We start from the raw sequence: 27,863 nt of genomic DNA on the forward strand, positions 1-27,863 counted from the left end.
TTGTGAGTCCTTTAAATCAAGACTTGCTGCCCTTAATTATGTAATCTATAATCACTGGCCTCAGCCTGGTACTGCGTTAGTGAATCCGAGAGTGCCACGAAAGGAAGCTGCCTGCAACCACCAAAGTGAGCGCAGCCTGATGAGAAATCCTCCTGGGGAAAAAAACCACGGCAGGGACTGAAACGGAGCCTTCTTTCTTCTCCTTCTTCCTTTTTTTTTCATTCCCCCCGGCAAGAGAAGGTATCAAACCCGAGCCTGTTGGAGAGGACAACATTTCGCCGGCGTTCCTTTTTGTGATCTCAGTGTAGCCCCGGGTGCTGATCAGCCCGTCAGTCTCTAATTGCAGAACAGCGGTGTCAGGCACGAGAGAGCCCTGCTGGCTCCCTGCAACTGGGGAAGGGCACAAAATGCCCTCCTGGTGCCCAGCAGGGACAGCAGAGGGCTGTGTGGGGGTGGGCTGGGGGGCAGCGGAGCAGCTCTGCTGGGCTCTGAGCGCTCCCGAGCCCGGGGAAGTGTGCGGCTCTCGGGAGGGGCAGCAGCTCTCAGTGCCAACCCTCCCTCCGTATCCTGGTGCTCCCAACAGCGTTTATTTCACTCTTCAACCTCTTTGGTTCCTCCCAGCTGCCCCTTGCAGAGTGTGGTGGTCACTGCAGCAGCTCTGGGGAGCTGGGGATCCACATCCTTCCAGGCAGCAGCAGCAGCAGCAGCAGCAGCGCTGACCCTGTGCTGTCACAGTCAGGAGTGGCCGGGGGTCTCAGTGTGTCACTGCAGGGCTGCAGGGAGCTCACATCCAGCCCAGATCTGGGTGACCTTCTGCTCCCATTACTGCACACGAAGGGCTGGGGCTCTGCCTGGCACGGCGTGAGGAGGAGAGGGGTCAGCTTTCCTTGGGGCTGCCCTCGGGATGCTGCAGCATGTGCACTGGAAACCCTGGACGCATCTGGGGAGGGTTGGGGAGGGGGTTTTGGAGGCTTATGGGACAAAACTCAGGTTGGAAAAGGCGTCAGGAGTCAGGGCTTCTCTTGGCCACTCCGCTGCGAGCATCTGTCAGTTCAGGTTCACAGCAACTAAAAGTTCAGCCTCTTCCTTTTTCAGCAGGGTTTATCTTAACTTACAGAAGGATACAGATGATGCAGCCTCTGTGGGAGTTGGAAAAAAAAGCTGAAGAAGAAGAAGGAATTTTTTTCCTGGTTCTGTACAGATTCAGAGGTGTGGGACTGGGACAGAGATTTGGGGAAGGGTGCCTGGAGCAGGGATCGAGGCGTGCTGGGGAGCCATGGTGGCAATGGAGCTGAAAAGCCAATGTCCCTCTTTGCCCCCCAGCCTGCAAACGCCCCCTGAGCCCCTCAGTGGGGACCAGGAGAAGACAGTTTGTGCTCTCCAGGGAGGTGCAGCTGTGTCAGGACAAGAAAAGCCTTTGGAGGTTCAGAGGTTCTGCCCTGAGGCTCCGCTGTGGAATTGGCACAGCAGCCCAGGCTGGAGGAGCAGGGCAGGACCATGGACACGCTGCTTTTGGCCAGCCACGTGCCACTCCCAGACTCTGCAACCTGTATTTCCCCAGTTGCTCACCCCAAGTGGGAAATCAGCTATTTCTAGCCTGTAGACTGGATATAGAAATTGTTTTCCCCCCATAAGAAATGCAATACAAATCCCATCATTTCGGATCTGGATGTTTTTGGGTTATGTTGCTTGCAGGGACTACACAGTTTGGATTCAGCTAATCAAGTAGAAGTGTTTACAGAGCCCTCTGTGTGTCCTCAGGCTTCAGATGCTACCACAGGAGTAAAAGACAAAGCTGGCTTTCTATTTTTAGCAGCCAGCCTCTCCTAAGCTCGCCCCCTCTCCTAAAGCTCCCATCCTTACGCTGGTGGGAATCTTCTTCGTGTAAGCTCACGTGTAGCCAGGAAGGCTCACGGTTTCTGGAGCTGGTGTGCTCTCCTCAGACACTTCTTGTTCTGGGGCTCATGTCCCCCTGAGCTGTGGCAGCAACACTCGGTCCCTGGGCTCTGGCCAAGCTGAAGCAGGACCCTGCTGAGGCCCTGGGTGGTGACAGCCCGTCCCTTTGGGCTGTGACCCTCTGTGTCCCTGGGAATTCATTGCTCCTTAGCCCCTGGGACGGCACAGGCACAGGAGTGAGGCAGGGAGGTGGATAAAGCCCTGCCTAAGGCGATTTGGAAGTCTGTGCTGCAGCCCGAGGATGCAGTGACTTAATGAAGCTGCTGTTGTCACAGGGCCCGGGGACACGGGCGGTCACTCCCAATCAATGCTGAGAGGTTAATTACACATTTACCTGAGCAGCACTTTGAAATCCTCACCTCGGAACCAGGAGCGGGGGGCGCTCCTGGCTGCCTGGGCACCTGCGAGCGCGAGCAGCACCCGCAGTGTGTGTCCAGCTAGATGCCCCCCGTCGCTGGCTGCACCTTGGCAAGCTGTTTGCTCGGATTTCTGGGATGCTCTCGTCCCAGATATCGGTTCCAGCTTGGCTTCAAAGCCAGAACTGCAGTAGTTCACAGCCAATAAGAAAAAAAAAAAGCTCTTCTGTGTCTTGCTCCTGAGTGCTGCTCCTGAGTGCTGCTCCTGAGTGCTGCTCCTGAGTGCTGCTCCTGAGTGCTGCTCCTTACCTTTCAGCTGGAGCCATCCCGCCTCCTTCTGAGATGCCCACAGGGCAGGTGGTGGTGACTTCACCCATTTTTAATAAATAGATTTTAATTAACTTTTTAAAAAGTCCAGCTCATTCCAATTAGTGGAGGGTGACTGCATTTGTTCTCTCAGAGAGTGGGAGAGAGAGAGAGCTCTGTGTTTTCAAGACCATCTGCTCATGAATCCTTAAAAAAAAAAACTCGGGAGAGGAAAACAAGCATTAGCCAGAGGCAGGGAAGGGTGAGGGCACTCTGGCAGCCAGCAGGGAGGCCTGGCCAGCCGGGGGGACCCTGGGCTGCCACAGGAGCCAGGGTGGTCCTGAGAGGGTTTTGGAGCTGGAGCTCTAATGAGCTACGGGAGAAGGGACTGGCAGTGCCTGGATGAGCGAGAGGAGAGGCAGCAATCCAGAGGGCTGAGTTCTGGCAGCCTCAGAGATGGGGAACTGATCTCCCAGTGTGTCCCAGGCTTTTGTAGCTGGCTGGAGATTTCAGGAGGGGAAGTGCTTTGGGATGCTGTTTCAAAGGGAGGGGGTGCAGGGAATTTGGTGCCCTGAATTCAAAGTGCTTCTGAGGTGGGCAGGAGGAAGGGGCTTTGTTTTCTTGATGCTACCAGCACCTGCAGCAAGATCCAAGGGTCTGGGGGTACCTGGAGAGGGGAGTGGGGACAGCGTCTGGGGCAGCTCTTGGCCCATTGCAATGTGAGCTGTAGTGACCGTGTTTCAAGCATCCCCACCTCCTTCACTCATTCCCCTTCCTTCAGAATTATCCCCCAATCCCAGTTTCTCGTCTGAAACCAGGTAGGGTGGCTTTGAGAGCTGCAGAAGGGCCGAAATCTTACTAAATTGCTGCTCCTCCCCATCATGCAAAGGCAAACTCGTCAGTGCAGTTGACCCAGCCTCGTTCCCTATGCCCTGCAGGGGGACGATATCTTGGACCGCAGCTCGGAGCTGATCTACACGGGAGAGATGTCCTGGATTTACCAGCCTTATGGACGGAACCAGCAGCGAGTTTTCTTCCTCTTTGATCACCAGATGGTTCTCTGCAAGAAGGTAAGGACACGGCTAAGGGCGTGCTGTGGGCAGGCTTGCCAGTCCAAAGTGGTTTTTCAGGGCACGGTGGCTGTTGGCTGCACGTGCAGAGGAGGATGTGGAGAGCCCTGAGGAAGGGCAGTCCGCGTGCTCGGGGTGGGGAGCGCTCTGTGGTAGAGGGATTTTAGTGCTCGTAGCAAATCCAGCCTCCGCTTGCTCTTTTCATGCCTTTATCTCATGTGCCCCAGGTTTGGCTCGGCGCCTCCCGTCTCGTTTTAGGTTTTGGCTGCGGTGTATGATTCGGGATTAGATAGCCCTGCAATTCCTGTGTGAGCTACAAAACCTGGCACGGGGGCTGACAGCCCAATTGCTGCATTGAGATGGTGATGAGCAGCAGCCAGGCTGTGCTGGGTGTCTGTGCTGGTGTTGGGGGAGAGGCTTTTTGAGCCTCATCCTCCCTTCTCTGCCATGCTGGGTTTTACAGGGCCCCTCCCTGCCCTGGAACCCCTGGAGAAGGTGGGAGGGCAGTGCAGAGTACTGGTGTGCTGTGGTGTTAATAGCAGCAGGCGAGCTGTGATCCACAGAAACTGTGTCCAGCAGCAGCTCTGGTAGCCCTGTGTCCCACCGTGCTGCCACCACGCCCGTGTGGTGACACGAAGGGACAGAGCTCCTCGGTGCTGCCCGTGACAGCTCAGGATTTGCTGTCACTGCCTGCAGCCACCCTGAACTGTGCAGGGGTGTTCCTGGGACAGCACAGGGCTGCATTCCTGTCACAGCTCCTGGGCTCAGGACAGGCTGAGCCTGGCACCCTGCGAGGAAGCCCTGCCACCGCGGGAAGGGCGTGGGTGGGGACGTGGGTGGCTCCTGAGTCAGCGCGGCATCACTGCCCCCTCTGCGGCCCGGGCACGGCAGTGGGTGGCACTTTTCTTCTCCTGAGTCATGGCTGACTGAAATTGTGCCTTCTGGAATGCCTGTGCTTGCTTGTCCCCTCCTCGCTGGTGTGCCTTTCCCTCCTTGCCCAGCCCTGTGCAGAAGCAGCCACGGAGCAGCAGTGAGAGCTGCAGTGAGTCCAGAGGTGCACAGACAGTTTCCTTCTTAATGCTGACCTCCTCCTCTTTGATTGTGACCCTGAATTTCCAGTTCAGAAGGCAGCATCCAGTCTGGCCTGCACTGGCTCTGGTCTAGAGAGGTATTGAGCATTCCCTTAACTCCGGGAAAATCAGGGCTGGGATTTCAGTGGTCATCAGCACGAGTGGAGAGTGGTCAGCGATTCACTGCTGGGGCCCTGCAGGGTTCCATCAGAGCTCAGACAGTGTTAGTGTGACGCTGTCCTCCTCCCTTCTGCATGGAAAAGGCGTTTTGGGGGGTGTGGAGGCGCTGCACCAGAGGTGCCTGCATGAAAAGCACCCTGTGGATTGTGCTGGGGGGGGTCTGGGCGTTCCTGGCTCCGTGTCAGGACCTGCCAAGGCCTCATGGCACACTGTGTGTCCCCCCAGGTGGCAGGGCACAGGGTGGCAGCCCCTCTGGTGACCCCGTGGGCACAGGGCTCAGAGCCCACTGCGGGTTCTCCTCTGTCTCTGTTCCCAGCATCAAACTGCACCTGCTGCTCTTCTGCGCTGGGGTAGGAGGGGAGATGAGCTTCCAGCTGATCTGTGCTGATCACACTTTCCTGTACTCAGAATGAGCGTGCAAATCTGAAATTCGGAGGACTGTTAGCTCACATTTTGGGCCCACGCATCCCATATATAAAATAAATGTGAGTGGCTGGTAGTCTGTGCTGTCTTGACCTCCCTGAGAGATGCCAGGAGGCTGGATCAGCTCTGGGGCCCTCAAGGAGGCACCCTCAAGGTTTGGGAAGCTGGGACCAGCCTCCCTTACACCCTGCTCTAAAACTGAGGGATGGAATGTGATCCACACACCCCTGAGAGCGGCTTTGGAACCACTTAGGATGGCACATCTCAGTGAATCTTCAGCAAATCCGCATTTGTGGGTTTTCTCCAGGTGTAATAATCTGAGAGGTATGATACAGCTCTCGTCATGACACAGTCTACATGAAAATACTTTTGTTAAAATTATTATGGTTGAGTTTTATCTCTTTGTTGGCCCAGAGAGATTTTTAATAGAAATAAGGAGCTAATTCCATATTTAAATATGCCACAGATGTCTCAGTTTGGTGAAGGCATGGGAGATATCCCTGGTGGCTTTAGAAGGCAAACACACATTTCAGACAGGATCCCTCACTCCTCCAGACCTCCACTGCAGTTACATCCTCCTCTCCTTGCTGACCTGTGGAGGTGTTTGCATCCCCTGGTAATTCAGATGGATCCCGTGGCTGGGGAGGGTGATAAAGGAGTTCCTGTGGGACAGAGTTTGATATCAGACTGTCCCAGAGCCCTGTGACAGTTCTGCTGTTGGCATTCCCTGTGAGCTCCGTTGTCTCCAGACCTGTGGGCTCACCCTGCAGGGTGCTGCTCACAGTTGATGCAGTGGAAGATGAGGATTTTTCCTGCTGGCCCACCCCGTGTTCCCTGAGTAAGGAATGCTGCTGGCTGTGCAGGTATTTCCAGTGCCCAGCCCCCTGCTTTCAGCAGCAGGTAACACGTTTCCAGACAAACCCATCTGCTCTGCTCGTGTCCTGCTCTCCAGAGGCTTTGCCATCCCTTTCTCTTAGTGTCTGAAAATGTTTCAAGGTTTCAGGGCCTTTTTTTTTGTTGGACACCTGGCCAAGGCCTTTCTGTGAGGGGGAATAACTCTCAGGGTGATTGTTCCTGACATTATCACCTGGATGTTGCCTGCTTTTTACACCTGCATGACCGGGAATTCCTGAATGCATTTCCACGACCACTACACCTTCAGACAGAGACCTGGGTTGGAGAATGAGTGATTACCCAGGGCTGCACTCGAATGTGCTTGGCAGATGTTCTTTCCACCACTGTGGGTGTACTGAAGCCTTTCTTCCAAGCAGGAAAGCTGCATTTAGGTTTCCAAGGGCTGCAGCAAATGGAGAAGCTGACACCACGGCAGGCACCTCTCCGTGCCGGCAAACACCTTGCAGAGCAACTTGTGTGTGATAATGTTCACAAAAATAGTTTCCAGGCTTTACAGATAAGCCTCTTTGGCTTAGAGACAGCACGGGTCACTTCCTAACATCACCACTGAATTCTTTCCTGGTGCCAGGCAGTGAGGAGGGGTTTGATCAGATGAAATGGCCTTGTCAACTATTTCAGGGTTCAGCAAACTGAAACCAGCTTGGATGCTACAGTTCTGACCCAGAGCCACAGGCAGAGCTCAGGATCCGGGTTTTCCTTGCAAAGCCAGGTACCTTTCAGCTGTTGGATCAATGTGAAACTCTCCCAATGAGTTTCTGCCCGTGTTTCCTGAACCACAGGCTGGGACACTGCTGTGGGCACGAGGTGCCTTTTCCAAAGAGCTGCTTGGATACCCTGATTCAGAACTGCCTTTTGGGAAGGCAGAAGGGAATAGGCTGGGCAGGAAGCAAGCAGTGCCTCAGTGTGCCTTGCCATATGTGTATGATCAGGAGGAAAAGGCCTATTCTGGGATGCTGGCCATAATTACCAAGAAATGAAGGCAATCCTGGATGATGGTAACGCTAAAAGATGTTGCCTTAAAGGCACAGGGTCCCCTTTCCTTATCACCCTGAAGTTGAGAGAGTTTGACACGGAGATGCTTTAGATTTGCAAATCACGGTACTTAACATCCAGGCCTGTGACACGCAGCATTAATTATGATCACTTTGGGGATGCTCGAGGTTCTTAGCAGATGAAGATCTTTTTTCTGTTCTGGGTAATAATTTGAATTCCCCCAACGGGCTCCAGGGCAGCGTGGCACGAGGCTGGGAATGACAGTGTGAAGCAGGAAGGGTTAAGAGAGCTCTAAATTCCCCTTTTCTTTCACCAGCAGCCGAGCAGTCCTTGCCGGGCCGCGGTGTTCAGTGTTTTCTGACAGCGCAGGAGGATCGGCGACTGCATGAAGCACGTTCAGTTTTCATCTGTGCTTTTATGTGTCTCTTGTAATCAGGAGGCAATGCAAGCTCCAGCTTGTGGTTTATTGCTGTTGCTGTCTCCCCTTGAGCTGTCTGAGCGAAGCAGGTTGGATGGGAAGCAAAATGAGACCGCTTTAATAGCAGTAGGCAGCCAGCCGGACAGAAATAGCGGTGCTACAGGAGATGGAGTAAATAAAACAATCCAGTCAGACTCCGCTGCAGTCCAGGTTTCCAAATGGGAAGATAAAAGAGACGTCTCTGAGTCCTTTCAGTGGAAGAAGGTCTAGCTCCCGTGTAGCTTCTGTTGGAAACGCCGAGGAGATCTCTGCACCAAAGCAACAACCCTGATTTTATTACAGGCTGAAAAGGGCCTGTGAGACCAGCCAAAAACCTTGTTTGCAAACACACAGCAGCCCTGGGACAGTTCTTACTACTTTAAGTGGGTTTTGACTTCATCGGCACCTCCCAGCTGTTCTCTTTTTCTCCCAGTAACGCAGATCTCCACAAAATGCCACGTTTTGGGTCAGGCCTGGGCCCGGCCTGCAGCGGGGTGGGGAAGTGGCTCAGGCTGGGTTTAGCAGCTCAGGAGAGGCTCAGTGCTGCCCTGAGAGACAGAGCGTGCGGCTGGAGCTGGGGTGATTCCTGGGCTGTCCTGTGCAGGGCCAGGAGATGCACTCTGGTGGTCCTTGTGGGTCCCTTCCAGCTCAGGATATTCCATGATTCTGTGAGGTGGGCACAGAGAGGACTAAAGAGAGCACAGTGGTTTGGTCACAAAGTGTGAAATGAGGTTTTTGGAGAGCAGTGTTTCCCCAGCCCCACTGGCCCCTGTGCTCTTGCCCAGCTGGTGCTGTCTGCAGGCAGCAGGTTCCTGTGGGACCACAGAGCTTGGAAGGGAATTTGGATGCTCAGTCAGGCCCTTGGCCAGCAGATAGCCGAGGAAGGCAAGTCCAGCAATCAACAGGGTACATTCATAATTAAAACAGATTATGAAACAGCACTCCAGCTTTCAGACAGGGGTACTCCGGGGAAGAAAACACTCCTGAGAACGGTCCCACAGCCTGGATGAGCCTTTGCAGGGCTGTGCAGGTGACGTGCCCTGAGCAGTGCCACAGGAGGCTCACGGCACAGTGTCACTGGGGGCTCATGGCACAGTGTCACTGGGGGCTCACGGCACAGTGTCACTGGGGTTTCATGGCACAGTGTCACAGGGGGCTCACGGCACAGTGTCACTGGGGGCTCATGGCCCAGAGTCTCGTGTCACTGGGGGCTCACAGCACAGTGTCACAGGGGGCTCCTGTCACAGTGTCACAGGGGGCTCACGGCACAGTGTCACTGGGGGCTCACGGCACAGTGTCACAGGGGGTTCATGGCACAGTGTCACTGGGGGCTCATGGCCCAGTGTCACAGGGGGCTCATGGCACAGTGTCACTGGGGGCTCACGGCACAGTGTCACTGGGGGCTCATGGCACAGTGTCACAGGGGGCTCCTGTCACAGTGTCACTGGGGGCTCACGGCACAGTGTCACAGGGGGCTCACAGCACAGTGTCCCTGGGGGCTCACGGCACAGTGTCACAGGGGGTTCATGGCACAGTGTCACTGGGGGCTCATGGCCCAGTGTCACAGGGGGCTCATGGCACAGTGTCACTGGGGGCTCACGGCGCAGTGTCACTGGGGGCTCATGGCACAGTGTCACAGGGGGCTCCTGTCACAGTGTCACTGGGGGCTCACGGCACAGTGTCACAGGGGGCTCATGGCACAGTGTCACAGGGGGCTCATGGCACAGTGTCACTGGGGGCTCACGGCACAGTGTCACTGGGGGCTCCTGTCACAGTGTCACAGGGGGCTCATGGCCCAGTGTCACAGGGGGCTCATGGCCCAGTGTCACTGGGGGCTCTTGGCACAGTGTCACAGGGGGCTCACAGCACAGTGTCACAGGGGGCTCATGGCACAGTGTCACAGGGGACTCATGGCCCAGTGTCACTGGGGGCTCATGGCACAGTGTCACTGGGGGCTCATGGCACAGTGTCACAGGGCGCTCACAGCACAGTGTCACAGGGGGCTCATGGCACAGTGTCACTGGGGGCTCATGGCCCAGTGTCACAGGGGGCTCATGGCCCAGTGTCACAGGGGGCTCATGGCACAGTGTCACAGGGGGCTCATGGCACAGTGTCACAGGGGGCTCATGGCACAGTGTCACTGGGGGCTCATGGCACAGTGTCACAGGGGGCTCATGGCCCAGTGTCACAGGGGGCTCATGGCACAGTGTCACAGGGGGCTCACGGCACAGTGTCACAGGGGGCTCATGGCCCAGGGTCTCGTGTCACAGGAGGCTCATGGCACAGTGTCACAGGGGGCTCCTGTCACAGTGTCACTGGGGGCTCACGGCACAGTGTCACTGGGGGCTCATGGCCCAGGGTCTCGTGTCACAGTGTCCCTGGGGGCTCGTGCTGACCTGGACCTGCTGCCCTCCCACTGCCTGGGGACAGCAGGGAGGGAAGAGCAGGATCCAGAGGGACTGGAGGAGCCAGCAGGAGGAGTGCTAAAATCCAAAAAGGGCTGAATTTGGAGTCCTGCGCCATCTGTGTGATTGTCTGGGCAGGGATCAGGTTCAGCCTCCTGTGACCATACAGATTTGCAGGATGCTCTGCAAAACACTCTGTGCCTCACCTGCCGCTCCTGGAATTGCAGTGGGTGGGAATGTGGCCCACAGGCAAACCCCCAGAGCTGGAAGCTTACCCCTGCTGCTGTGGCCTCTCATCAGCACCGTGGGAGCAGCTGGGGAGGCCAGCAGAGCCGTGACGGGGCTGCACAAGGGTTTCCCGTGCTCTCCCGTTACCAGCCCTTCAGAAAGGCACTCACCCCGGCCTCGCTGCTCCGCAGCCAAAGGGATTGGGCTCAGGCTGGAGCGAGGCATCAAAATGCCAGTGCTGTTGCACCGAACCCGTGGAATGAAAATAGCATTTCCACACAAACGCTCTGAGCTCCAGCCCTCCCCGCCTCGGATCCCACGCTGCAGCTCCGAGGATGAATCAAACGTCTCTTCCCAAGCTCAGGAGACAGACAGTGCTGAATAATTTGGCAGGGATCTGCCGACCTCCCCAGCGCAGCTGTCCTTGTGCAGGAGGAGTTACGTAAACTGAAAGCGCCGGCACCTCGGCTCCCCCAGGGGCACTCCTGGCAAGTTTGGGCTGGGAAGCCAGTGGCTGAGGGGGTTTGGGGGAGTTGGGACATCCCCCTGTCCCTGATAGGATCCATCCTTCAGCTCATTCCTGGCAGGGCTGGGCAGATCCCACTTCCCTCAGCCCCAGCTGCTGTGTCCGAGGGCTCAGAGCAAAGCTCGCAGGCTCTGGCATCCAAACTCTTAGCAGGGCTTAGAATTATTTTCTGATATCAAGAATATTTAGGAGAAAAACACTCCAAAGGGTTCATTGAGCTTCAGGGTTTCATTTGGACGAGGAGAGGCCCGGTGTGGTGCTTCACTGGGCTCTGCCACGTGTCACTGTCACTGTTCCATCTGATCACTCAGCCCGCTGTAGGGTTAAATTAAATGTACAAATGCTGCAGAAAACTGTCCCCTTGGTGTTCAGGAAAAGCAGGCCAGGCTGCTTTCGTCAAAGGGTCTCTTTAAGGTAAATTAGACTTTAAAAATGTAAGCTTGGAATCTTTTTTTGAGAAGTCAAAGAACGTTGAAAGCCCTCATGACTAAAGATACCCAAAGACATGGCAAAGTGGCAGCGTGCCATGCTCGCATTGCTCACGGCAGGTTGGGCAGAGGGAAGAGGGAGAACAGGCAAGCAGGAAAATCAGGACAGATTTCGGGAGTATGTTGGAAAACTCTGCTCCTCTGCTCTGCAGTCAGCGCCCAGGCCAGTGGGAAATCACAGAGAGGGGTCTGAGACCCACCCACAGCTCAGTGCAAAAGGCAGCTCAGCCTCTTCCAAACCTCTGCCTTTCCCAAATCATGAGCTGGTGTTTGGGTGCAGTTCTTGTGAGCCCTGGCTTGGTCTTTGCCTAATTCCAGCACCAACTGTTCACTGCTCACCCCCTGTTCCCATGGCAGCTGCTGGCCAAGGGCAGGGCTGGGGTGGGTCTGTGTCCAGCCTCGTCCTTGGCTGGCTCTTCTCCCCTGGACACTGGGGAGTGCTCGTCTCTGGTGAGGTGACCTGCAGGGTTTGCTGCTTTTCATCCCTGCACAGACACCCCAACAATCCCACCCTGGGCCTCGGGGCCGTGCCCATTCCCTGAGAGCCTGGGCAGTGCCAGCACCCTCTGATGGAAGAACCTTTCCCAAAATCCACCCTAACCCTGCCCTGACACAGCTCCAGCCCTTCCCTGGGTGCTGTCCCTGTCACAAGTGAGGAGATCAGAGCTGCCCCTCTGCTACCTCTCGGGAGCATGTCAAAGACCTCACCGAGGTCACCCCTCAGTCTCCTCCAGCTGAACAAACCAAATGCCCTCAGCTGCTCCTCCAGTCCCGTCAGAGCCTTCCCCATCCTCATGGCCTCCTTTGGATGCTCTCCAATGGCCAAATGTCTTCTTTATTGTTGTGCCCAGCGCCTCCCCAGCACTGGAGGTGAGGCTGCCCCAGCCCAGGGCAGAGCAGGACAATGCCCACCCTGGCCCCAGGACAGGGATGTCCCTCGTGGCTCCAGGGCGCTGCTGATGTTCTGTAAAGCTGGTGGGGATGCAGTGATGATCCCCATTGGAAGAGCCACCCTGCTGCCTGTTCCTCCTGCTCCCTGTGCCTCTCAGGGCTGTGCTGTGCTGTCCTTGCTGCCCACAGGCCTCCTCTGCCTCCCTTGGCTCTGCTGGCTCTGATCCCAAGGCATGGGAAATGCTGAGCTCTTCCCACACAGCTTTGAGCTGTTAGAGGTCCACCTTCAGAGCCCTCCAGTGCGTCTCTCACCCGTTCCTTAGAGCTCCCCACTGATCTGTACAATAAATAAATAAATGCCCTTATCCCATGGTAGAGATGGGGAAGGGCTGAGGGAGAAGTGTCATTGCACCTGGAGCCCCAGGAGCTGCCCTGACATGGATGCCTGGCTGCATCCATGCCCTCAGAGCACCTCATTCCTCCCTGAGTCATTCTGAAACTCCTTTGGCACTGGAATATGCGGGCTTTGATAAACGGGAGCACCAATAACCTACATAGGCAGTGAGGAGCTTGTAATGGATTATTCTGTGGCTGGCATCTCCTGTCCTGTCAGCTCCGAGGAGGGATCTAATGACTCACAGCTGGAAATGGCTCTTCCTCCATTTGTGTTTCATGGATGATTGGTTTTACGCATGAGAAGTCGAGTGTGACCGAGGAAACCACAGCTCCTGAGAAAAGGCACCATCCCAAATCCAAACCCTTGCTTGAGGCCTCCCCACCCACCCTTGTACACCACACACTCAGGAGTTAATGGCAGGGATACGAAACTCCTGGAATGCTGCACACAAGGGATGAAGGTCTGGGACCAGGCCAGGTCCTCTCAGGAGCTCAGTTCCTCCTCGGGTGCCCTGTGCTGCTGAGAGCCCTGGATGGCTTTTGGTCGTGATGCCATCTTGCACTGGTGACTGCACACTGCCCTCCTTGTCACTATTGTTCTTTTTCCCCTTGAGTGTCCCAGGGTGTTACTGAGACACACAAAGCAGTCACACGGAGAGAGAGGCTTCGCAGAGCAGAGGTCCTACTCCGATCCAGCTCAAAGCTGAGACCAGGCAGAGAGAGCCTCTTTGTTTTATTTCTTACTTTTTATACATTTGTGGGTCTAGCAGAAGATTGGCTTTTAGAGTTTCCACCTCTCAAGCCAAGTGGCCAGACCAGCCGTCAGTTACAATTGTTTTCAGGTTAGAAATATGCAAACAGAGGACAGAGAATGAAAAACAAATGATTTGTTTATGTTACATATGTGGGAAAAGTTAGAAAACTGCTCTTAATATGGTGCAGTAACTAAAAATCTGACTCCATTTATGAAAATTCAAAAAGGCTATAAAAAACTCAGAAAAACCAGGGTAACACCAGGGGTTGGACCTTTCCTCTCCCACAAGCAGTGCCAGGCACAAGGAGCTGTGCTCTGGACTAGTGGGGCAGAAGAAAAGTTAGAGATGAAAACTAGAGAGCAGGAGAAGCAGTACAGAAGGCAAGTAGGAGTCCAAGAGCTGCTGAGCAGTGATTTACAGGTGCAATCCTTGCTGCAGGTGTCCAAATCCACTACAACAGGAGCACAATTCGTTGTGGGAGCCCATCCCACCTTCCAGGTTTTCCAGTAAAGCTCAGCCTTGCTTTCCTGATGATGGCCACCTAGGAGATTTCTTCCCTTCCAAGCACAGTTGTACTAGGTCACCTTCCCCTTCCAGGAGGGGACAGTGCTGATGGTGGGAGCAGAGGGGGTGGCCCAAGGCAGGGCCCAGCACCCCGAGAGCAGAGCTGTGGGGGGTTTTTGTAACGTGTCAGAACCTCGCTTTGTGCTCCCGTCACACCACTTTTTCTGGCTTCGTCTTCTCCTTGTGAATCCTTAGTACAGATTACGTGAACAGACTGCCGAGCATTATTCACAGGAGCTTAATTAACCTCAGCGAGGGGAAGAAAAGGAAATCGTGGAAGCTGTAGGGTAAAAAAAGATCATATTTAGACAAATAAGTGCAAATGACCCAGATGCATCAATTTCCTTTGGAGCCAGGCGAGCAGGCTGGGCGCTGTGCAGAGGCTGCAGGTCTGTGCCGCTGCTGCTGCTGCCATCCCCACACCGCCCCAGGTCCTGCCCGTCCTACCTGCTCCCAGCCCTGCTCCATCTGTCCCCTCCTCTCACACACCATCCAGGACCCCAGGAGAGCAGCTATTCCCTTTGCAGGATTAAGCACACTCAGATCATCTCTGATGGATGTTTGTCTAACCTTCTTTTGAAATTCCCCTGGGAATGCCAGTCCTGAGACTTCCCTAGTTTTTCTGTTCTATGGTTTAACTACTCTTCTAGATAGAAACATTTTTTTTTTTCCCCCCAGGTTTCTTATCCTGTTCTCCCTTGTGGTAAATTAAGCCTAGCCACAATCAAAATGGAGAATAATTGATCACCAGGAGCAGCTTTCACATACTGGAATACCAACAGCACCTTCCTTTTTAGTTACGGCCTTTCTAGATTAAACAGCTCCGTTTCTTTGGCCTTTCCCCACTGATAAGGTTTTGTGAGTCTTTTTTGGGGTTTTGATATTTTCTTGCAGTTGCCTGATTTAACTACAAGAGATAACCTCGTGTGACATTCAGAACTGCGCAGAGCAGCCGATGGTCGCCCTGGCTGAGCCACGGGCAGGATGGTGCCCAGCACCACACGAACAGAGCCAGCCTGTGAACAAAGCTGTATCCCAGAGAGTAATGAGTTCTTCATTTCTCTCATTCCAATTCTCTTTTTTATCCCTGGATGACCAGGAGCAGGAGCAGCGTTCCTATCCCCCACAAAGCCAGAGCTCCTCTCAGCTTCTGTGGCAGATAAATCTCCATTTTTGTGCACGGGTCTGCTTTGTCCTCCTGCCAGGCGGTACTCACACCAGGCTGGTGGAGCAATCCACTTCCCTCCTCAGCTCACAGCTGCTTGTGTTAATCTCTTGTTCCCTTTGACTCCCTGGATATGCTAGGAAAGGACAGAACAGTGCTGGCAGAGTGGTGTGAGGAGCAGCTCCTGTCTGAGCACTGCTGCTGCACCTGGCACACAGCACACAAGCAGTGTCCCTTCATGGCCTCAGTGCTCTCTCGATTGCTGTCCTCTTGTCCACATGCATAACAAGCTCCTTAGAACAAGGGTTTGGCCTTGTTTGCTGTCTGCTGCATTTTCTTGAGCTCAATTACAGTGCAAGGCGTTTGGAGAGGGCCCTGCTTCACTAAGGAGCTGAGCAGTGTCTGTTATTCTTTAAAAGCTGTGATAAAATATCCACAGATCAAATAATTACTGTGCTTCTCATATTATGGGCGTTAAAATTTAGTCAGTTGGGAAGTAATATCCATTCACTGAGTGTTGGCAAGAAGGAGGGAGAATGATAATAGGAAATGCTGAGCCCATTAAAAATGAAATTATGCAGTTACAGTTGTTAATCTGTGGACTGAACTTTCTGGAACCAGCTGTGGGCAGAGTCCTCCATGTCCAGGCATGTGCTGCCCATGAGATGTTTGTGTGGGGAATAAACTGTGTCTTCTAAATTCAGGGTACCAGTGTGGAGTTCATGGCCAACAAGTGAGGAATGGTCCTACTTTTGAAGGAAAGCGTTGGGAGAAAAGATGATCCAATTCTTCTGGAGTCTTTGTGGAATTTCCTTCTCCAAATGACAGTGGAAGTGGCAGACAGGAAGGAGCTTTGTGCTGTTGTCTTTCCCTTTGGCTCAAGGCCAAAGTGCAGCAGTTCCTCCTCTGCAGCTGAGCTGCTGCTTCCCACCCCTGCGTTTCACCAGCAGCAACCTGTGGGGCCATTTGGTCTCCAGAGGCACTGGAGATTCCGTTATCTCCTCGCTGCTCCTTCAGCAGCCCCTGGGCAGCACCTTTATCTTCACATCCAGCACCATCCAGTGCTCAGGAACCTCGGAGCCTCACCAGACACAGGGACAGCTCCTGCTGCATCCTGGGAGGGGAAATGTGTGGACCAGCTCAGTCAGGCGTGTTCAAACCCATGGAATGTCCTCTGGAAATCCAGCTTGACAAAGCTGCTAAAGCAGTCACTTGGCAGTAGTTATTAAAAATAGCTCATAACGTTTTCTGAGTCAAAACTTGGGGGGTATAAGAGGGGGAAATATATTTCGTGTGTGTAAGGAAAGAGGGATTTTCAGGGCTTGTGATTGTTGATTCTTGTTAATACCTTTATGGACAAATCTCTCCCCAGTGGTGAAGGTTGCCTGGGGAGGTCCACTGGATCCATCCTCGCAGGAGCAGGGTCTGCTGGGGCTGGTTCTGGAAGCCCTCAGCAGCAGGGGGAAGGGGAGCGGCTGCTGTGCAGCTGATGGAAGGAGCGCACCCTCGCTGCTGTGAGATTTGGTGTCAGGTTTTTCGGAGAACGCGGTGCAGGTAAATGTTCTCTCCAAGAACAAGCCCCAGCCTCCCATTAAGCACCGTGTGTGGTATTGACCTGATTGATCAGGCTCCGTGTGGCTCCTGCAGCCTTTCCACAGCACCGAGGGAAAGAAGCGATTTCCTAGGTTAGGACACGACTGGAAAGATTTTCTGCTGCCTTGTTCAGCCTGAAAAACATTTTTCTTAGGTTTCACGCTCCCACAATTTCAGGCCTACACCAGAGGAAGGTTTTTGTACGAGATATTTGTTAATGGAATTCCCCCTCCTCACCTCCCCCCCCGGCCCAGAGTGTTCCAAAGGAAGGAGTCGGGATTTAAAGCCAAGATTTTGGCCAGTCTTGTGACAGTTAATCCTGTCTGGCAGATTCATGAGCAAGTTTGGTAAATCATTATGATGTAGAGTTTATTTTCCAAGATTAATTTGTTTAAAATAGTACCTGCTGCTTATCTTGAAAAAGCCTCACTGCTAAATATTATTTCAATAAAAAAATGCTGTACATTGCCTTCATTTTTCCTCTCAAATGAATCCTTTGACATAGCATTTGTCTTTTGGGCATGCTGAAAAATCCAAAGGTATTTAGGTTAAATTGATTTAATATACCTAAGTATTGCTTTTGAGAGTGGTTAGAGGAAGGAAATCTTGATTGTGTGTTGCCGAATTTGGTTTTAAATAAATGCAGTCACCTTGTGTGGCCACAGCTAGAGAATTAACATTGTTTTCTGATGATCATCTTCTGTTATCTGAGATAACAGGCACAGAAATGTGGGGCCAATGGGGAATTTACTTTTCCCTTCCCAGCGCAGAGAAATGAGCTGTTGCTGAAAAACAAGGAAAAACCAACTGAGAAGGGAGATGAGCATGAACAGGTTTGGTTGCAAAAGTTATAATTATCAGGGACGGAAAAGGAAAAAAAAAAAATGAAGTGGGATCAAGAGGTTAAATCCAGGGTGGAATTAGACCAGAGGTAGGTTGGGGGTGCTTGGAGCTGAAATCAGGGTGGTTTCTCACCAGTGAGCTGTGTTGGGATGGGAAATGAGCCCCAGGGAGAAGGGGCAGAGACTCCCTGGGTGTGGGAATGTGTGTGGAAAACAGATCTGGGCTGGGCACCCTGTGCTGCCAGAGCAGTGATGGCTCCAGAGTGGTGCTGTGCACAGCCTGGGGGCCCTGCTGGGCCTGTGCCTCACATTTCTCAGCCCATGGAGCAGAGCCTCCCACCTGGAAATGCTGGAGCGTGTCACCTACTCACAGGCATTTCTTTGTGCGACAAACTGAACTTTGCGGCTCGGGCATGTGTGTTTTGTTCCTCTCTGCCCACGGTCTGGCCTGTTTGGCCAGCAAGAGATGCATTCACAGCAGGTGAGGCTGGGAGGATCTGACCAGACTTCACCATCACTTCTTTCTCTTCCACTTCTCTCCCAGGAACTGAAGGATCTGACCGGGTTTCACCATCACTTCTTTCTTTTCCACTTCTCTCCCAGGAACTGAGGCATCTGACCAGGTTTCACCATCACTTCTTTCTCTTCCTCAGCTCTCCCAGGAACTGAAGGATCTGACCAGATTTCACAATCACTTCTTTTTCTTCCTCAGCTCTCCCAGGAGTTGAAGGATCTGACCAGGTTTCACCATCACTTCTTTCTTTTCCACTTCTCTCCCAGGAACTGAAGGATCTGACCAGATTTCACCATCACTTCTTTCTCTTCCTCAGCTCTCCCAGGAACTGAAGGATCTGACCAGGTTTCACCATCACTTCTTTCTCTTCCTCAGCTCTCCCAGGAACTGAAGGATCTGACCAGGTTTCACCATCACTTCTTTTTCTTCCTCAGCTCTCCCAGGAACTGAAGGATCTGACCAGGTTTCACCATCACTTCTTTCTCTTCCTCAGCTCTCCCAGGAACTGAAGGATCTGACCAGATTTCACCATCACTTCTTTCTCTTCCTCAGCTCTCCCAGGAATTCCCTGCTGAGCTCGGGCTCTCCATGAGATCTCACCATGATGCCTGTCTCCCTTTCCCTCTGCAGGATCTGATCCGAAGGGACATCCTGTACTATAAAGGGCGCATAGACATGGATAAATACGAAGTGGTGGATATAGAAGATGGGAGAGATGATGACTTCAATGTCAGCATGAAGAATGCCTTCAAACTGCATAACAAGGAGACAGAGGAAATGCACTTATTCTTTGCCAAGAAACTGGAGGAGAAGTTACGGTGGCTTAGAGCTTTCAGAGAAGAAAGGAAGATGGTAAAAGAAGATGAAAAGATAGGTGAGGAATGTGGAAGTGAATCTGAAAGGAGGTTGTCGGTAGTGTTTAATTTAGCCCCAATGAGTGGAGGAGCCCACGCTTTCTTTGTGGTAGAATTACAGCTCAACCTTGTCAAAATGTCCTTGGTTGCTCTCCTAGTCATAAATAGGTCTCTTTCCTAATTTCAGTCACTGTTCTTTTTGGCCCTCAGTAAAGAAATTCTGCCCATAGCTCAAGCCTGGAGCTCCATGGGTGTGTGGGAGAGGGAAGTCTTCGGCCATCCACCTTCAGGGTTTCCTGGCTGCATCCTCCTGCTCTGGTTACGGGTGTTTCATGGAGAGGGGAGGCAGCAAAGTCAGTGACAGCCCTTCCCTTCCACCAGCCCCCAAACTGTCTGTGACCAGTGTCAGTCCAGGCTCAGTTCGTTGCTCAGCTCTAAAGCACAGAGCTTATTTATGACACTGTATAAATGAAAATGGCTCTAATCTTACTTTTCATCCAGCCCCTGCACAAGTGAGATTAGGAGGAGGCCAAGAAAGAGTTGCTTTTCAGAGGAACACTCGTAGCATTCCGTGTTTGGAAACAGAGCAGAGCATCCCCCTCCCCAAAAGGAAACGAGGCTTTGTGAGCAACCTTCTGAATTGTGTTTGCCGTGTTCCCTTTTCCAGGCTTTGAAATTTCTGAGAATCAAAAGCGGCAAGCGGCAATGACAGTAAAGAAAGTCAGTAAGCAAAAAGGTAACCGGCAACACGCTCTGTGCCTGGTGATGTGAGGGTGGAGCGGGCTGGGCTGAATCCTGCTGGGTTAGGATCCAGCATCCCCTCAACTTCCCCCTCCCTTCTCTTTTTATATCAAATACCGTTTGTGCTTTGTATCCTTCCTTATTGTATCTGTGGGCCAAATTAATCTCTGGTCGAAGGTGGTTGAGAGCCAGTGGAACTGCACCAGAGATGAATTTGATCTCGTGTCTCCAGTCTGATGTCCAGAAGCTGTCCCTGGGGGCAGAAATCTATCTCAGTTGTTTATCTCAGGCTGAAATGGGAGCGAGTGCGGAGGTGTGTCGAGGTTCTGCTAATTCCCCAAAGTCTCCCCTTAGCAAAATAAAAAAGAAAAAAAAAAAAAAAAGGGAAAAAAAAAAGCTAAAATGCTGGAACTGGGGAAGGAGTACCCCTTTCCTGCTGCTGGAAAGGAAAGGGACACTCTTGTTTCCTGGGGCTGCCTGGAACTTTTTCAAGACAGCACAGTAGCATCAACTCTAGGAAATAAAGTATTTTAGTAAAGACATTGTATCTCTGGAATGTCAGATTCATTTCCCCAGCCAGGCAGGCTGCAACCAGAGTCTCGACTGGCCAAAGCCGGCGTTAATTCTCTCTCGCAATAACTCTTGCAGCTACAGGTTTGGAAATGCTCAGCACAGAGGGAAGGTCAGAGAGGTCATTCCTCAAGTTCTCCAAAGCTTCACACAGTCACGGATATATTGATTTGTTACCAAAGTACCATAGCACACGTAGGCCTGCGAGTGGGTTTTGGGAGAGCTCCTCAAGGCTTGGCTCAGGTCAGGTGCAGGCAGGTTGGTCCCCGCTCCGTGCAGGTGTTTTGGGGGGTTTTGCAGAAGTTGAAGGAGCTCTTTGCTTTCTGCCTCACCTGTGTGTTGTCTACTGGCTTTGCTGGTCCAGGAGTGGTTTGCCAGGCCAGCTGTGAACTCCTTGGTTTGCTGTGTCTCTCCATTGTCATCAGTCTTCTCCTCTCTACTAACTTCTTCTGTTGTCTCCTGAGATGTTCTTTACAAACTCTCCTGGCCGGATGTTCCAAGCTCAGAGCGTGCACACCCAGAGCAGGGCCAGGTGCCTGACACTGTCCCCGTGGCCCTGTCACAGCCCCTCAGCACCTGCATGTCTGTCCCTCAGCACGGGAGCATCCCCAGGGCTCGTGGGACTGCACAGTGAGAGAGCCTGACTTGCATGACTGCCGCGACAAAACCAGGGTCAGTTACTGCCAGCTGTTCGGTTCATTATGTTATTAATTAATAGAGGTATTAATTAATAATTGGGCTGTTCAGCCAGTTAGTGACACGGTTCAGAGGTGCCTGAGCATGCCTGCCAGCATTCCCACGTAAATCACTGGACTTGCATCCTGACAAATACAATCTGCCTGACAGGGCTTGTGTCTTACACAGCAATTGCTCTGTCTGCTCTCTTTGTCTTTCTCTCTCTTTCTCTCTGAGATGAAAAAGGAGGGGTTGTTATCTTGGGCTTCTCGGACTATGAAATTCATTAGCTCCTAAAACAGCAGTCAGCATTTCTTTAGTGAAGAATGAGCTTGGGCTGTGGCACTGGCAGTTCTTTTTATGGGATTGAGTCCTCGAGCCAGACAGAAGTTCAGTCACACCCCAGCACCGAGTTAAGCACAGCCTGGTTGGTTTTAGGACGTGAAATCTGAAAAACAACAAACAGGGTCGTTAGAACAGTGGCTCTGTATGCTTTGCCCTACACTGTGGTGATCCTAGCCCAGTCTCAGGATGATTAAATTAAATATTGACACTGAGAACTCTTAGTTCTGTTATTCTGTAGTTTGTCTTGTGCCCAGGACCCAGAGAGAGGCTCAGGGCTGTCTGAGCAGGGGGCTGCTGGCGCTGCTCAGAAGAGGGAGGCGGGAGGAAACTCCTGAGAGCTGCCTTTCGGTGTCTGATTTTTGAAATCTTACCCTAAACGTTTTACAGATACTGACACCGTTATATTTTGCCAAGACCTCGGCAGCACTTGGGGCTGCAGCTGTGCCCGTGCCAGGGCAGCACCACAGGAGAGCGGGAAAGGGCTTGGAGCTGCTTTTGCAGCATCAGCTATACCTGAAAAGCAGGGAAGCCCTTCAGAGGGAGGACCAGGTCACTGTATTCAATAGAAGTATTTGTTTATTTAAATGCAGGATGCTCTCAGCGGCTGCAGCAGGGCTCAGCAGCTCGAGGTGCTGCCAGCCTGGCTCCTGTGTCACAGGATGCCTATTACAGACTTGTTCCTAGATTATCTCGCTTGTTCCCTGCACCTCTTAAATGGGAAACCATGGTAATTCCCCTGTCACAGAACACTTAAGGAAGAGAGAAAAGCCGTGAAGGAGGTGAAATGGAAAATGCAATCAACTTTGTTAGAGGTGAAGCAGAAAAACATTTTTCAAATAGTATGAACTGCTGCTTATTTCATGCACTGTTGTACCACACCTCCCAGAAGTATTGCTCTGGAGATGGCTGTCATGTGTTTGAGGAGGAGGCATTTAAACCTCTGCTGGCGGCAGCAGGAGAGGGGGAGAGCAGCTGAGAGCAGCAGACGAAACCTCAGAGCTCTGCTTTTGAAACCAACAGGAGCTTTATCCCGGTGATTGAGTGAGAACACTCTCCCAGTGTTTTGAGAAGCATTTGATGCCCAGCTGAGGGTGCTGTGTGGGGCAGCAGCCCCTCGTGGCTCTCAGGTGTGTGCAGGGCCAGGCTCCCTGCCAGACCCACTCAATGATGGGCACTATCCCAGGATTTGCACTCCTTATTGGATTGGGCAAAACATAACGCTGTTAAACCGGGTGCCTTAAGACAGCATTAAACCAATTTTTGGCCTTCCTTAAGTCCATTAGACATCCAGTGAATGGGTGTTGCTGGCTCTGCACCTCGCTGACAGAGAAAGGGGCTGGTTGCTGCTCTTTGCCTTTTGCTCTGGTTGTGGAAGGTTTTGATTCTTGGTTGCTGCCCTTCAGCTTCCTTGGGTGGCAGTGTGGGAACTCGGAACAGACTTCAGTCTGGTGTCTCCTGAAAGTGGTGAAGTAAAGGGAGAAATTTATTTGTTTTATCTTAGGAAAACAACCAAAGCCCCTCCCAGGAGGGGAAGGGTAGGAGGGGCAGGTTCTGTGCAGAGCCTGGGTCTCCCCAAGGGACATAAGGGTGGCACTGGCTTCTTCTGCCAGCACCATGCTTCTCACTGACTAAAGGAGTGGGACCTGCCTAGAAAATGGATCCCTTGTGGATCTCCAGGCCATCTAATGTAGACAAAGGTCAATCCAGGGTAATTTTCCATTTCTAAGCATTTGAAAACGGAAGCTGGTGGAGTGCCTCTCTCCATGAGGGGCCTCTGTTCCCCGGCCATTTGTGATCCCCTCTCCAAGGGTTGGTGCCTGCAGCCCGAAGGAACACTCCGTTCCTTCTCTGATCCCCAGCTCTGTCCATCTGGCCCCTTGCAGGACAGCCTGTCCACAGAAGGGATGTTTGTTCATCTTCCTAGCAGCTGCCAGCCAGCGGTGTCAGGGAATTAGAGGCCCTTCCAGGAAGGAGACTCCATTCTTAAAGCACCTCTTCCCACTTTTGGAAAAGGAAATGTCTGCTGAGATTTAAAAAAGTGACTTAGTGTGAGCTGGGGGTGTTTCCCACCCCAGGAGAGCTCTGAGCTCCACACCACATCCAGCTCCTCTCCCTGCCCTGTGCACACTTCCCCCAGGAGATGCCTTCAGCCCTGACAAGCCTTTGGGGTGAAGTAAGCAGAGATTCAGTCAGCATCACCTGAGAAAGATGCTGTCACTAAATCTACCCGTGAACACTCAGCCATGCAAACCCAGCAGGGGCGAAATCATCAGCCAGCATGAACTGCCTTGGCCCCTCACCAAACACCCTCTGAATCACTGGATTTTCCTGTTAATTTATTCCTTTCTGATCACTTGAGCTCACAGCCAACTATGTCACAAAAACCCTGACCCAGACACGCAACGGCTTCTCTGGCTTCCCACACTTGTGCACCTGAGGCTCCCCCGGCAGAGCTGGGCAGGACAGGGCTGAGCAGGGTCCCTCCCGTGGTTCTCCCGGCTGTTTAATTCCATTTTATTGCATCTTCCTTGCCGACAAGATTGACATGGCCCTGCCGTGTTTCCCCATCGATTCACATGTGTAGGCACGGCCTCGGGGGATTGCAAGAGCCCTGCACAGCCCAACTGCTTGAAAACAAAGAGGGGCATTTGCATTTTTGGATAATCAGGGTCATTTCTCTTTTTTTTCCCGAAGCACAGGAGGTGAAAGAAGGGAGCTGATGGTGTTGTCAGTTGTATTTCCCCACAGATTCGGGGCTAGCTCAGAGCTTAGCCCATTTGTAAAACCCAGACCCTACCAGCACTCTGTGCTGTGGGTCCACGAGCACCATCCCACTGGTGGCATCCGGAATCCAGCTGGAGTCCTCACTGTCCTCCAGGAACCAGTCAGATTTCATTAAAAAGATTTAAACCAGCTGAATTTAAAAGATTCTTACCAGCTAAGGCAGATCAGGAATAAATCCTCATCTGGGGGGCCTCTGAGGGTGGTGCTGGTGACATTTGCTGAGTGAGCCCCCCAGGGCAGTTTTTTGGTGAGACATTAATGGCCCTGGTGGGAAGGGCCAAGGTGATGGCATCAGTGACATGTTGAGATTCCCACTGAAATAAGTTTGTGAGCCCACAAACTCCTGCACCTTGAGTTTGGTGAGGGGTTCTAGGAAGGATTTGCTCCCCAGAAGCTGTGGCAGCATTCCAGGGCTGAACTAATCCCTTCTCTCAGTGCAAGCCACGGAGTGAGCTGTGTGATCAGCTTGCAGGCTGCTGGAGGAGAGGGAGGCTGTGCAAACACAGGGTGGCAGAAATTAGTTTTCACCCAGCTCTGATGGATAAAGCCCCGGTATCATTTATTCCATCTTGCCTCGATTAGCTTTTCTTATCACACGAGGAATCATTATCTTAATGTCTGCTCTAATGACATCAGCCTGCAGTAGCAGACTTGATGAATAGACTCCAGAGGGTCGGTTTAGCTCCGTGTGTGTAGGTAGATGTTGTGGTTGTCTGGGGAACATCAGGACATGAGATGACTGCTTCCTCCTGCATTTCTCAAGCTGCAGCCAGCCCCCTCCCTCCTGAGCAGAGAAGGGAGGTTCGTGGTTAGAAAAGGGAGCCCAGGCATGTTCTCCTCACTGGTGCCATCCCTGGAAATAACCAGGGCCTGGAATGGAATCCTGGGCTGTGTAAAGAGCTGTGACTGAGGCACCACTGACATTCCTCTGGAGCTGGGCAAATATGACAAAGTGAGAGTTGGGTGATTCAGCAGGGAGGTGTAAAGGGAGGGAATCCAGCTGATCAGAGGGAATCCTGTTCGCAGCTCCATCCTCACCTCGAGGACACCCAGCTCCAGACCGTCCTTTGCCAGCCCTGCTCGTGGCCCAGGGAGTGGTGGGGCAGTGCTTTGAGATCCTCTGTTGAAATGTGCTGAAGAGGGCAAAGGGCTGGACCCACACAGCCAGTTGTGCTCATTTCTTTAACTTAAACTCGTTGCTGTGACAGGAGTAATTAACCATACCACAGTTAGTGCTCTGGAGGCACGTGCCTGGCTCCCCTGCCTGCGGGGGCTACGGTACTCAGGAGGAGCCTGAATTTGTGGGGTTTTTGAGCATTTCCTGGAAGATGCGAGTTGGCTGAGCTGCTGTTGAGCTCTGAGGGAGCTGGAAGGTTCCTTAGGCAGCGCTGGCCAGGGCAGGACTGCCAGCAGGGCTGGCGATGTCACTGTGTCCTCCCCAGCTCGGGCTAATGAGCAGCGTGAGACCTGGACAGCACGGTGGGGGCAAAGCCGGGGAAATAACTGCTGATCAAAGGATAAGCTGATATCTCCTAGGTGGAGGATGGAGTAAACAGCTTGTAAGGCAAGTTTCCATGGTTATGTGGAGGAGATGTGCGTGTTCTCCGTGTCTGTGTCGTGTGAGCCCGGGGAGGGGCCGTGTCCTGCTGGATGATCCGTCTGCACGCGTCCCTGTGGGTTGCCTGTGGGTTGCCAGCATGCTTCACGTGCTGCTGAAATTGTGTTGGAACCTCAAAGAGAAGAGACACTTTGGGAAAAAAAAAAAAAAAAAAAAAAACAAAACAAAAAAACCCAAACCACAGCCCCCCCCAACCTAGAAGGGAAAAACGAGACAGTTTTAAATCTTTTTAATTGTTTCCTTCTGAGCTGAGAAATCCGAAGGGCTCCGAGTGACGTTGCCTGGTGCTATAAAAAGACATTATTCCAAGTGACAGCGCAGCATCTCTCACCAGTTTAGTCTAGCCAGATTATGAATCTGGGAATTTTCTTGCTCTCCTCATGAGCAGCTCTCCCTAGCCCCTCCCTGGGAGCGATCCCTCCGTGCCGCTGCAGAATGAGGCACGAACCAGCAGAAGGAGCTCCAGCTCTGCCCGTGGGGTGGAGTTGGCTGCTGTGCCTGGAAATCGTTACTTACCCATCGATTCTTCCCTTTGTGCTTTGAATTCCGCTCGCCACGCTGCCCAAAATTGCCTTGGAAAAGAGCTTTGTCCATTTCTTTCTGGCGAATCGCAGCGGAGTTATGGCTTTGCATATTAAAAAAAAAAAAAAAAATCCCTCAAGAGACAATTTTGCACGATGGCCCCAAGTTCTGATGAGGGAAAAAAAAACCCCACTTCAGAACAGAACAGAAAAATACCTGCCTGCCAGACTTTTCACAGAATTGCTCTTTCTTAGGATTTGAAGATGTGCAGATTACATGAATCTTCCCTTCCCAGTTTCTGTTTTCCAGAACATGAGTATGTCCAAAAAAAAAAAAAACCAAAGATAGAGAATTCATTCTTGGGGCACCTCAAGCTATGGCAAAGTGCTGCAAGGAAATGCATTCTGGAATTACCAGAGCACATGGTCTTATTTGCATGTCCCACACACGGCAATGGTGCATGTCCTTGAGATCCACAGGTTTGATGCTTCAGGCCATTGGATGAGTGAGAGAAATGGGAAACCTTCAGCTGCTAGGAGATGCAGGTAGAGCCAGCCAGGAGCTTTTGGCATTCATCCAGCCCAGATGTTGGTGCCAGTGGCCCAGATGTTGATGCCAGGAGTCCAGATCCACAGGCCACACCCGCAGCTGTGGGAAGAGCTGCTTTACTGGTGGGAGGGGCAAGCTGTGCATGGGTGTGTTTCAAGCAAGGGCAGGACGTTTTTCAGTTGTTTTGGGAAAGAACTGAACGGGTTTTGGTAGTGATCTGGCCAGGGGAGTCTGCCCTTTTCCCTTTTGGAGAAGAATCCATTTTGGATTCCATTCCTTGCAGCAACTCCATCACTGTCAGTGGACATCAGCCACGCTGGCCTTCCTCTACTTCTTCAGCTTTCCAAGGGCACAGCATTTTGCTGATCCAGGAGATTTCGTAGCATTTTGTATCTCGTTAAAATACATTAGTTCACCCTCCTCGAATCGGTTTACAGTGGAGAGCCCAGCCACAGGGTGCCAAAGCCATGTGGCCATCTCCCTACAGCAAGGTGGCTTTAAGGATGTCCAAAGCTAAAAGTTTCTGTGTTCCCTCCCCAGTAACAGCTTTAGATTCACAGCTCTTCTGTTGCAGGACACGAGTAATTTTAGTGGCACAGGGACTGTTTGCCTTTGAGGTAATTCCTGGTCAGTGTGAGAGCCAAAGCAGATTTATTTCCCAACTCTAGCCGTGTAAGGGACCTGCAGTGTATCCTAACATTCCCACAGATCCTAAAATCCCTCACCGGTCTCTGCTGGGAAAATTGGCCAAGGGCTGGTGGCCTCCAGGAGAAAGCTGACACTCCTGGATGGGCTCAGGGCTGGAGTTTGTCCTCTGCACTTGGTCACATTGGCCAGCCTGGAGATGGGCAGCTCACAGCAGGACAGTGCCAGGAGAAGGGATGGGAGAGGTGGGCAGAGAAGAGCTCAGTGCCCTGCCCTTGCGGGTTTCAGTCACACGGTGATTGAAATTCAAAGTGTTCCTTGGAGTTCTGTTCCAGCGAGGGTGGTGCAGAAGTCGTGTCAGGTTTCCTGTAGCTGCCCCTGCCCAGGTGTGACCCCAGCACAGCTCTGGGGCTGCCCTCGGCTCTGCAGGAGCTTGGGAAGACAGAGTAGAGAAGTCATTGATGAGC

General features: G+C 52.5%; 1 protein-coding gene across 16 annotated transcripts in view; it reads left to right on the forward strand.

Moving 5' to 3' along the window:
• ARHGEF9 (Cdc42 guanine nucleotide exchange factor 9) overlaps window positions 1-27,863 on the forward strand; it is a 207,089-nt gene that overhangs the window by 167,801 nt on the left and 11,425 nt on the right. For all 16 annotated transcript variants that reach the window (XM_058423250.1, XM_040084203.2, XM_040084206.2 and 13 more), the window contains 3 exons: window positions 3,557-3,688; window positions 18,724-18,967; window positions 19,615-19,683. In XM_058423250.1, the coding sequence (XP_058279233.1) occupies window positions 3,557-3,688; window positions 18,724-18,967; window positions 19,615-19,683 (445 nt within the window). The remainder of the gene's footprint in view (window positions 1-3,556; window positions 3,689-18,723; window positions 18,968-19,614; window positions 19,684-27,863) is intronic.

This window comes from Hirundo rustica, chromosome 21, assembly GCF_015227805.2.
Source record: "Hirundo rustica isolate bHirRus1 chromosome 21, bHirRus1.pri.v3, whole genome shotgun sequence".
Taxonomy (NCBI): Eukaryota; Metazoa; Chordata; class Aves; order Passeriformes; family Hirundinidae; genus Hirundo; species Hirundo rustica.